Source organism: Cololabis saira, chromosome 7, assembly GCF_033807715.1.
Source record: "Cololabis saira isolate AMF1-May2022 chromosome 7, fColSai1.1, whole genome shotgun sequence".
NCBI lineage: Eukaryota > Metazoa > Chordata > Actinopteri > Beloniformes > Belonidae > Cololabis > Cololabis saira.
The window spans coordinates 17686666-17697912 of record NC_084593.1 but is presented as its reverse complement, the minus strand read 5'-3'; the positions used below and the strand labels follow the sequence as shown (position 1 = coordinate 17697912).

The 11247-nt window shown below is 38.5% G+C and overlaps 1 protein-coding gene across 1 annotated transcript in view; it reads left to right on the top strand.

The window, feature by feature from the left end:
* The window catches only part of pdgfc (platelet derived growth factor c), a 90430-nt gene that overhangs the window by 58722 nt on the left and 20461 nt on the right, over positions 1 to 11247 (top strand). The window contains exon 3 of the mRNA XM_061724892.1: positions 2854 to 3034. Within this exon, the coding sequence (XP_061580876.1) occupies positions 2854 to 3034 (181 nt within the window). The remainder of the gene's footprint in view (positions 1 to 2853; positions 3035 to 11247) is intronic.

The window sequence follows — 11247 nt, the reverse complement described above, 5'->3', positions numbered from 1 at the left end:
CTATACAAGCAGAGCGAGTGTTGTGAGTGGAGTCTGTTTTGGTAGTGCCAAGACTTCATCACTGCTTTTTTCAGACAATGTGGTCCTGTTGGCATCATTCAGTATGTTGACATGCAGCAAAAAAATCAGATTTCTGATCATATCAGATAAAAACATCCAGAAGACCCAATCACTTGTCTGAGTTTACATGCTGTTCAGAGAATAGGATAAATGGCCAGAGCATGGCTGACTCCGTGACGCTATGTGGCGCTGTAACCATTGTAAACATTTGTAACCATTTCAACAAAGAGCCACTTCCGGTTGACGGTTGTTTTGTTTGCCGCCAATGTACGCCTTCAGTATATTTTTCCACTTTATTTTGATCTGCTCCGGTGTCCTGATGAAGCCCACTTCTGCCATCTCTTTTGTGATATTTTTAAATGTGTTTAACAACTATTTAACACGTGCCGTCTCCTTTCACTTCCGGGTGAATGCCCCAGAGGAAATTCTCGAGCATGCGCAGACTGCAATATCCGATGTCTCCGTATACATGGCGTTAAAATTCCGACTGTGAACGAGTTATCTAGGTGTTGCTATCCGATTATTAAATGTCTGATATAGGTCCGAAGTAGATCGGATTTAGGTGTTTACATGCAGTTTAAAGGTATTGTGACATCATTTTTAACATGCTTTTAACACTATTAAAAGTCTTGGGCAACATCCCTCAAATGTGTCTAAAAGGGTGTAACAAGAAAAACTTCACTCTAGTAATCTTTTCCTGGCTTTTTATTACAGTGTTTTTTTGCGCCGTGAAAAATGCTTCCTTTCCCCCCTCTCCTGTCAATCATTGCGCCGCTCCTCCTCCAAACCTCCTCCTCCTCCAGCCATACGCTCACAGCGGCGTCGGAGCGACAGGCGAAGCATGCACGGAAAAGCAGGAGGGCGAACCACAGCAAACAATCATAAAAATAAAGGCATGCAAGCAGCACTGTCCCCTTATCTTAAGTCCAGTCAGTGGCCGCGGGTCTTCTTAGCAGTTTTCCTCCGGTGATTAGAACAAAAGAGGCGTGTTAAGCCTCATTTATGGTTCCGCGTTAAATCGACGCAGAGCCTACGCCGTAGGGTTCAGCGTATGGTGCGCGTCGCCGCGTAACCCTACGCCGTAGGCTCTGCGTCGGTGTAACGCGGAACCATAAATCAGCCTTTATGGTGCGCTGGAGAGGAGGGGAGACAGGGAGCTGGGTGGAGGGGGCGGTGATTTAGCGGATCGTTACGTAACGATCCGCCACCAAACCACATGCGCCGTTTTTGCATAGTTATGCGGAAAATCCCAGAAAGCACACAATACACTGAATGTTAAAAGTTCGTTGTTTTTTGGGTGTAATTGATGTCAAGACACCCAACAAAACACAAAAAATCAAGAAAAATTTGTTTTTCATGTCACAATCCCTTTAAAAGTCCGAACGATGTCTTATACGATCAAAAATCCGATTGAACTGCTGCATGTAAACGTACTGATTGAGTGGGAATCTTCAGCCCTTTCTGGAGCACTTTGCAGTGTGAAGTGAAGGGGAAGAGAATGGAAATGAGGTGTGGCCATACGTGGACATGTATTGGTGCAGTCTCTGCAGTAATGCAGACTCCATACTGGTGGTGGTGAAGAGAGAACTGTCCCTAACGTTTAGACTCTGTTTACTGGTCAACCTATGTTTCTACCCTCACTTACGCTCATGAATTATGGGTAGTGACTGAAAGAACAAACGGCTCTAATGAGGTTTCCTCTAGAGGCTTGCTGGTCTCTCCCTAAGAGATAGGAGAGTATTAATGCTGTTCCTCCACATCCAGAGGATGTGGGCCGAGCATCTGGTTAGGAGGCCATCTGGATTCCTCCCTGGGGAGGTGTTTCAGGCATGTCCAACCATGAAAAGGCCCTGAGGCAGACCCAGGACCCACTGGAGAGATTATGTCTCTTAGCTGGCCAGGCGATCCTCCAGGAAAACCTGGAGGAGGTGCCCGGGGAGAAGGAGATCTGGGCCTCTGCTGAGGTTGCTTCCTCTGCCATCCATCCATTAACCTCCGCTTATGTGGATAAGCAGAGGCTAATGGATGGATGGGTGGACGGAATGTTTCTTGCCAGAAAATCCTCATTTAAAATCAATTGACAATGTTTTGTGCTGATCATGAAGTGGGTGACTATGAAAATGGAAATCAGTACTTACAACAAAAAAGATAAAACCAAAATTACATAACCACATCTTTTTTTTTTTTCTGAAAAGCTACTCAGCTTCTTGGTAAACAAAAAGCTGTATTGCTGTTGGCTCTCTTGACTTTTTCACACTGTACTCGAGTCTTGGCTTTGATAAGTCTGAAAATAAAGAAAGCCTCTCTTCAAAAGTGACGCATCTCTCCCACAGCTCACGTACAGTACAATGATGCTTAATTAAAAACAATATTTTAATGGCAACATGAAGCATCAGTGGCCATAAATGGATTTCGAGTACAGCGGCTTAAACTGCAGTGTCCACCTGAGATTTGTCTTCAATATACTTGCAATCTCCGCTGTTCTGTCATTCATGTAATGAAGGCAGTACATAATAGAGACATTTTGTCATACACAGGTAAGCAATTGTGGAGTACCGTTAACAATAAAATACAAGTACACTTGTATTGCTTGAGGAGGCCATATTGACAAAAATAAGGAGTGCATGGCTGAATCTTAAACTGAGAAATTTGCATGTTAAAAATATGAGATTTACCATATGAGAGCCCAGACAATACTTTCCCCCTTTTTTTTCAGGTATAGCCACAAAACTTAATTAAATCTGAAATACTAGAGTAATAATCTCTTGTTATTTTTCTGGTGTACTTTATCAGGTACGACTTTGTGGAAATACAGGATCCAGCTGAGAAGATGTTCCTGGGTCGCTGGTGCGGGTCAGAGTTGGTACCAGCCAGTTACACGTCGAAAGGAAGTCAGATCATTATTCGCTTCGTGTCTGATGAGTATTTCCCCTCAGAGCCAGGATTCTGCATCCGTTACTCCCTGCTGCCTGTGGTACGTACGGCGTTAATTGTCAGGAGTTAAAACATTTTGTAGCTTATCTACTTGACTGTCATAGCATTTCTCTGCTTCTATCAGCAACCAGGGAGTCTGAGAGCAATGTCTGTGTGGGTAAAATTAAAGTCCTTGGCTTGGTACAACACACGATGTCTTAATTCTCAAAATCAACGTCTGCTTGTGTACGCCCAGGGCTTTAAGCAACGTTGGGGAAAAATTATCTTTAACCACTTTGGGATATCTGGCACTTTTTGCTGTCATTTGAGGATTAAACCCTTTTACAGACACAAAACAGATATTTAGTATTCAATGCAATCAGTGGTGACTACAGTTAAAGCTGTATTTGTCAATTTTTTTATCAGTGCGTCAGTTTTTTTCTTAGATGAAAACATTTTTCTTGATATGCAGATGTGATTTTTGGATTGTTTGTGCTCATTGTTTTGATGCCTCAGTCTGAACAAACTCACATTTTCTATATACCCTCATTTAGGCCTGGGGATCGATTCAAATGACAAGATTCGATTCTGATTCTTAAGATTCAGAATTGATTATCAAGATTTGATTTGATCCGATCCGATTCAATTCCGATATTGCTTTGGGTTAGTGTTATTAAAACTCTTTTTTCAGCTGTTGCATGAATTATATGACTGGCATATAATATATATATATATATATATATATATATATATATATATATATATATATATATATATATATACATATATATATATATATATATAATATAATATATATATAATATGGCAACATATTAATACTAGTATTATATTGAGATTCAACAGCAAGTATTGGCAGCTAATGATGCTGTAAGGACCAATCAGCTCCCAGAATGCTGATAGAACTGCTTTCAGAAACATTGTGGGGCAGAATTACCAAACAGATCCAGGGCAGCAAACAGAGATGTATGAAATCGTTTTTAATTTTTAACATATTCCATTTCCATTTTTGGTCTATTTCGGTTTTTAATTTTTGAGAATTTAGTTTTTAGCATTTTATGCAAATGTAACCTCAAGACAGTATATAAAGTAATGAAATATAGACAATTTATGCAACTATAACTGAAAACTTTAATGTTTTCATGCCTTTAAACATATTTAAAGGCAAAAACATGGCACAAGTTATTCTCATGTCCAACAAAACATTCATTTTTTGGGCATAAACAAAAATATACCAAAAGTTGTAATAATTAAAAAAAATCGTTCTGCAGACATACAAATCGATTTTTAGGAATTAATATGAGAATCGATTTAGAATCGGAAAATCGATTTTTTTCAACACAGGCCTACCCTCATTGGTGACTATAAGCTACGTTTGGTTTACCTAAAAAAGGAGCCGGTGAGGGTAATTGATCATATGACCCCTGAGGTTATGCTTTAACCGTCTATCAGATGACACTGGGAGATGACTTGCCGCCATGTCACTGATGGTGTAGCACAGGACTAACAGAGAGCATAAGTGGCTTCAAATGTTCAAAGGGATCTTCTGACCTTTAAAGGCGGATTCATTCAAGCTCTGAAATGAAAGTGGAAATTACAGTAGGTGCTTTCTGTTCCATCTGTCTGTACTTTTGTTGCCATATCACAGTTCAGAAGTACCATATATGTGTGTCACAAACTAACAAACCCATTTTATTCTATTCTAGGACACAGATTTAAATATATTTTGACACATATTTATCAAATATATTTAATACACAAGTGGAACTTTATGTCAGGAAACAATTTTAACCATTATCTTCTTGAGCCTAGAATCAGCAATAAGGATGGCCAAACGCCTTAATACAGTACGTTTTTTTAATACAGTACGTTTTAATAAGTAAGTTAAAATAACATCAACAAGTGATGGTGACAATGAACTTACCTTTGGAAAACCTTTGGAGAGTTTATACTTACTTCACACAACTAAAAAACTGCTTTTGTCTACAGTCCAGCCAGTCAGATTGGCCGGTCCAGTCTATCGTCTTAGTTTCCTAAACCTAACCCAGACATTTTTACCCTGACCCGAACGAGTGACAGTTGAACTGGAAATCATTTTCAGGAATTAAAACTAAAATATGAATAATCAAAAATTAGGAATGGTAGAACACGGGAATGGCCTAGAATTACGTTTTGATAAAAGACTAACATCTCATTTCGATTTGCTTTGAATATTGACACTATATTGACACTGATCATTTAACATGAACCTTTTTTCAGTACTGAACTGAGTACTGAATGTGTAAGATGTTTTAATAATAGATTCTGTCCTACAGCAGCAACAAGTTGTCCAAATCCATGTTGGGATTTTCCATTATAGGTAGTTGCCATGTGTGTTTGCTTCTTTTGTTTCCAATTAGAAGGGATATTAATGTGTGCATACATTTGTCGCAGTAACTTCCAAGCAATGTCTTTAATGAACATACTTGCAGACAGGAATTGGTTTATGTGCGTGGAACACTGGGTCACAAACTCATGATGTGCTCTTACCTTTGAACCAGCGCAACAGTTTGCCTCCAGAAGGATTTTATTATAATGCAATACAGTCTCTACCTACAATAAAAACTCTTAACAACAGAAAAGGCGTACAGTGAGCAAGAGTACAACATGTGTGGGTTATATAATATTAATAACTAGAAGATTACAGACCATGAGCAATTATTTTAACCTTATCTCAACAAAATCATTGTTTAGGGCATGCTGGGAAAACAAACTGATGAAAGAACTAAACACACTTTAGGGATACGAAACTAAAGGCACTGCAAAAGCAGGGAGTCTATTAAAAAAAAAATTTAAAAATCCAGACAAACACAAAGCCGGTCAAAGCGGAGTCCAAAAACAGATACACAAACAAATGCAACGCAGGTTTGAAGCAAAAAATAACTGAGCTGTCACGGAAGCAAACAAATAATTAAAAGCTGCAAACAGCGATGAACGGCCCTCGCGCGTGCAATTTTCACCAATAAAAGTCAAGGACTCAAAACTAAGTCCGATGACACCACCCACGACTCTTTATATCAAACCATTCAAAAGTTATAACAGAAAATAGGAACTATCACATATCGACTAATCAGAAGAAGGGGCGGGGCTAATTTGCACCAATTATGTTCAAGGACTCAAAACCGAGTCCGATGACACCACTCACGACTCTTTATGTCAAACCATTCAAAAGTTATTTCAGAAAGTAAGAACTATCAAATATGGACCAATCAGATGAAGGGGGGGGTAACGCTTTTGACTGAGAAAAGTAATGCCCATCGTCGCAGGATCTAGACGCACATTTTGATGTATAACACCTGGGTGCACGTTACGGTTTGGGCGAAGAAACGGCCGAAGAAATGGCATAAATTGCGCCAAAATGACACGATTAATTCAAAATGGCCGACTTCCTGTTTGGTTTCGGCCATGGCGCCAGGAGACTTTTCTTTAAGTTGCGACATGATACAGGTGTGTACCGACTTTCGTGCATGTACGTCAAACCGTATTGTGGGGCTTGAGGCACAAAGTTTTCTAGGGGGCGCTGTTTAGCCATTAGGCCACGCCCATTAATGCAAACCATTAAATATCAAATTTTTCGCCAGGCCTGGCTTGCGTGCAAAATTTGGTGACTTTTGGGGCACGTTTAGGGGGGCAAAAAGGCCCTTATTTCGTCTGAAAAATAAAAATAACGAGAAAAAAAAAATTCCTACAGATACAATAGGGCCTTCACACTGTCAGTGCTCGGGCCCTAATAACAAGACTAGACAAAGGAGACAAAAATTTAAGAAATAAAAATACTGATTACAACTAGTATGTCAGGAAAACAAAAGTACTGTACTCAAGTCAACACAAAATACGTGTGGACCAGGAAGCAAGATGTAGATGAATATGAGAAAAGCTGTTTTCAAAATAACATGGGAAGTGAAAGTAAATGTTAATAAAAAAATTGAAAATTGCTTCATAAAAAAAATAAAACCAAAGTACGAAAGTTTCAAGCCATACCGATCTCTCTAAGTCATAGTTATGTATGATCTCATTGTTAGTCGGCCAAAAGAGCTGGTCCCTCCCACCTCAAACTCATAATGGCACCTAATGAAAAGCATGCAGATTGTTGAAAAAAAAATTTAACCCAAACCGTTTTCTGAAACCTCAACCAAATATTTTTGTTGCCCAACCCTAACAAGACACGAAGCCAATACAAAACCAAAAAGACTTAGTGCCTTAGATGCCTTAGATGCATTATGGCAAAGTTTTAGTTTGGTTACACACAGGAAAGCAATTCCAGTCTTTTGGATTGATATTTGTGCATGTAAGTCTCCAACAACCGCCTTTCTTACATCCAAATGTTCCCTTTTCCTGGTATTTTATTATATTTCAGCTGAATGAGAAAGCATGAATCCATCATAAAAAAAAGACTTTCCATTGGCCCTATTTTGCTTCTTTTTTCAACACATTACATGCCACCCCCATGTAATGTAGTGTTAAAGAGGTTGTGGTCATTTAAAATATTTCTGTGGGACCACACTGTTAAAATTAAAATAGGTGTTTCCATTCACTAATTTAGGGTTATACCATGGCATAATGTGATCATGGCTGTAATAAAAAGAGCAGTTAGTTCACAAAAACTCAAGAAGACACAGTGAAGAGGCGACTAGTTTTGGCAATAAAGAGCAGAACCCAAGTGTTCAGAGATTTACTCTCATGATGGCAAATTCTTAGATTTTAGTTTGTTTGAGTCTTAATCAGTTTTCTGGTATTGTTAGGTTTTAGCCAGAAGGCTTTTAATTGTTAGGGTTTAATACTTTTTTGCTTTTGTATTTCGGTCATGTGTTTTTTCCGTTTTGCTGCTTTCTTTTGGAAGTGCAATTCCTTACATTTGAGTTCCTGTCAGATTTACTCACCACTTCTTAGGCCACCTTTACACATAGCCGGGTATTTACAAAAACGCATATTTCCCCCTCTACGTTTTGAAAAATACCATAATTTACACGAACCTGCATAAATACGCTGTTAAGGTGCTATGAGCAGCCAAACCTGCAGGGGGCAGTGTAACGAGAAGCATAAAGTCATGCTAACCAATCTGAATCCTGGAAAAAAACATCAACAAATGACACGAGTAACTTCCAGTTATTTCCAAGATGAACGAGAGTCTTTCGTTTGGAGTGACAGAGAAGTGGAGTTACTTTTAAGTGTGACTTTAGAATATAAAACAGGTAAAATACAAGAAAATATTGACGGTGGCCAAACAAATTGTAAACACAGATCGACACACGTTTCTGTCGCATAATGTGACGTTCTGAAGCCTAAATGTCCGTTTCCCTCTGTTTACAAACAAACGTGAAGTCGGAGTTTTTGCAAATCTCCACTTTGGTCGGAGTTTTCAGAAACTATCATTTTTGGTAACTTTGAGCTTCTTTTTCTTATAAACGAACGGCCAAAACGCATGAAAACACCACCGTTTTTGGTACGTGTAAACAGGGCCTTATTCACAACCCTGTGTTCGTCAGCCTTTCTGATAACACACAACTGTGTGTTTTCCCTCCCCTAAAACAGCTAGAGTCCAATGGGAGGAGGGAAATTGGAGTTTGGTCACAGCTGTTTAAGACACAGGTGTGAACAATTAAGTCTTTCCTTTTCCCCTCTGCTTTTGTCTCCATGTGAAACGCAGATTTAGTCTTGACTTCACACCTGTGTGAGACACAGGTTAAAGACACACGTTCTTGCATGTGAGACAGGTGTGAACAATCGAGAGCTCACAGACAAGGAATTAATCTTTCTTTACAAAAACCACAAGATCCTAGCAAGAGTCAAAGAAGCAAGAATTCGAAAATGGTGATGCTTATTTTTATTATTCATTTTAATTAATCACAAAAGACATTTACTTCCCTCCATATGGATATCAACTCTTTCTCAAATAAATAAATAAATAAAAATCACTGAGTCAGGTTTTATTTTTTTTTTTTAGCAAACCTGATGCAAAAAATAATGCAAATGCAGAATTAACATTTCTCACGTTCCAGTCATTTTTAAAAGTAGTTTTTGCAAAATATACAACTTTTTTTTTTAATTCTGTGAAGAGATGTTCATTTGTCCTGATCTTTAGAGGACATACACACGCCGACACATGCGAATAAAATCCCTCGTCATTCCTCTCGCACTGACAAAAGCCCAGAAATAAAGAGACGACTATCATGTTTGAACCTGCTATGTCTTAGTTCTGTTCACTTCCTTTAGGCAAACATCTCAACTACTCATTAAGCTCTGTGGTCTAAACAGAAACAAGCAATTGTAGCTGCTGCTGATGTGTTGTATTTACTCAAACGTTTTTGTTGCTTTAAAAAACATTTTTTTGTGCTTCTCTTGCACATCATTCATGCATTTTTTTCATCACCTTTAAAGGCCAAAGTAACATTGGTTATAGGTTATAGAAGCACCAACTGAAACGAATTGATGGGCATTCAGAAAAAATGTAAGGGTCCCGAAATGCATATAAAAGTAAGTCCAAAAAATATGTATAACTCTAATAGGCGACTCTTTATGTCAAACCTTTCAAAAGTTATGCCAGAAAATAGGGACTATCAAATATTGACCAATCAGAAGAAGGGACGGGGCTAATTTGCACCAATTATGTTCAAGGACTCAAAACCGAGTCCGATGACACCACCCACGACTCTTTATATCAAACCATTCAAAAGTTATGGCAGAAAGTAGGAACTATCAAATATGGACCAATCAGATGAAGGGTGGGCGCGCTTTTTGGTGTCTAGCGTTGCCACGGTAACGCTTTTGACTGAGAAAAGTAATGCGCGTCATCGCAGGATGGAGACGCAAAAAAGGCCCTCATTTCGTCGGAAGAAGGAGGAAAAAATAAATAAAATTCCTACAGATACAATAGGGCCTTCGCACTGTAAGTGCTCGGGCCCTAATAACAGTTTTATCATTCCTGCATCCCAGTCTCCTACATTTTTAGTCCTAATACATGAACATTTTGTCAGCATGCCAACGAGAAACATCTAGGAAAATGCATTGCAAAAAGACACAGTGAAGTTATGATACAGTATATATATATATATATATATATATATATATATATATATATATATATATATATATATATATATATATATATATATATATATATATATATATGAGCTTCTCTGGAGCAGAACATTGTGTCTTTTTATATTGCATATAGAAATAATCATTGTTCATGTTTAAAAAAAAAGGGTCATTTGGAAATTTGTTTCCAGCTTAATAAAACAATTCTAATATGGTCTTCCAATATTTTGACGTTAACCATTTGACAAAACAAGAATGAGTTTTCCTTTCATATTCCGACCCGGGAGGGTGCGGAAACCGTGAGGGGGGAAAGGGAAGCTCTCGGTTCCACAGTTTGTCTTCTCTTTGAAGCTCCTCTGACAGACGAGGACTTGGCTGGAACAGCAGCGCTCTGTTTCCTCTGTGGTCTACCAGAAGCTACTGGAACTCCGTGCCATGCAGGGGCCAGGCCTTCGGTTTATATTTAAACATGCAACGGTTCCTTCCCACCACCTCCATGGAAGGAGCGGGGGGGATAAGACCCAGTCTGTAATTCACAGGAAGAGATTTAAGAAAAAGCATAAGGGGAAAAGGGAAAAAGGTTGTTAAAACACAGAAGAGAAGGAGCCTGTTGAATACATGGCGGGTGCTGAGTGGAGGGCGTTGTGGGTAAAAGGAGCAAACAGGACATACATCATTGTGCTTGTGTGCTGAAATCTCAATCCTGAATGGAGCTGCACCGTCCCTTTGACCGTAAAGATGAATTTACCAACTTGTGGGGGAGGGTCTGCCGTGTTGACATGTAAAGTTGTGCTCATAACTTTGCATACCCTCTGCATAAGCATACTAAAACGTTTTTTCCTTGGTTGCAATTTCTACATTTCTGAAGGTCCAACGATAATCTCTTCAAACAATAATATGCATTTTTTTTGTTAAACTTTTTATTAGAGAAATAAAGAGAGAAAAAAAGAAAAAAGAGGTGTAGGAGAAAATAAAAAAATAAAATCAATCAATGAATAAATAAAACTAAATCATCAACCAAAATCCGATGTACAGTCAATCCAAAACAAATACCAAATAAATAAATAAATCAAGAAGAAATCAAAAAGAAGATGCATTTGTAAGGGGATAGCAAAAAAGGGATTTTCACTTTCGTCCCTCGAACATTCTGAGAAGTCACCTTAAAATACTAAATACTCC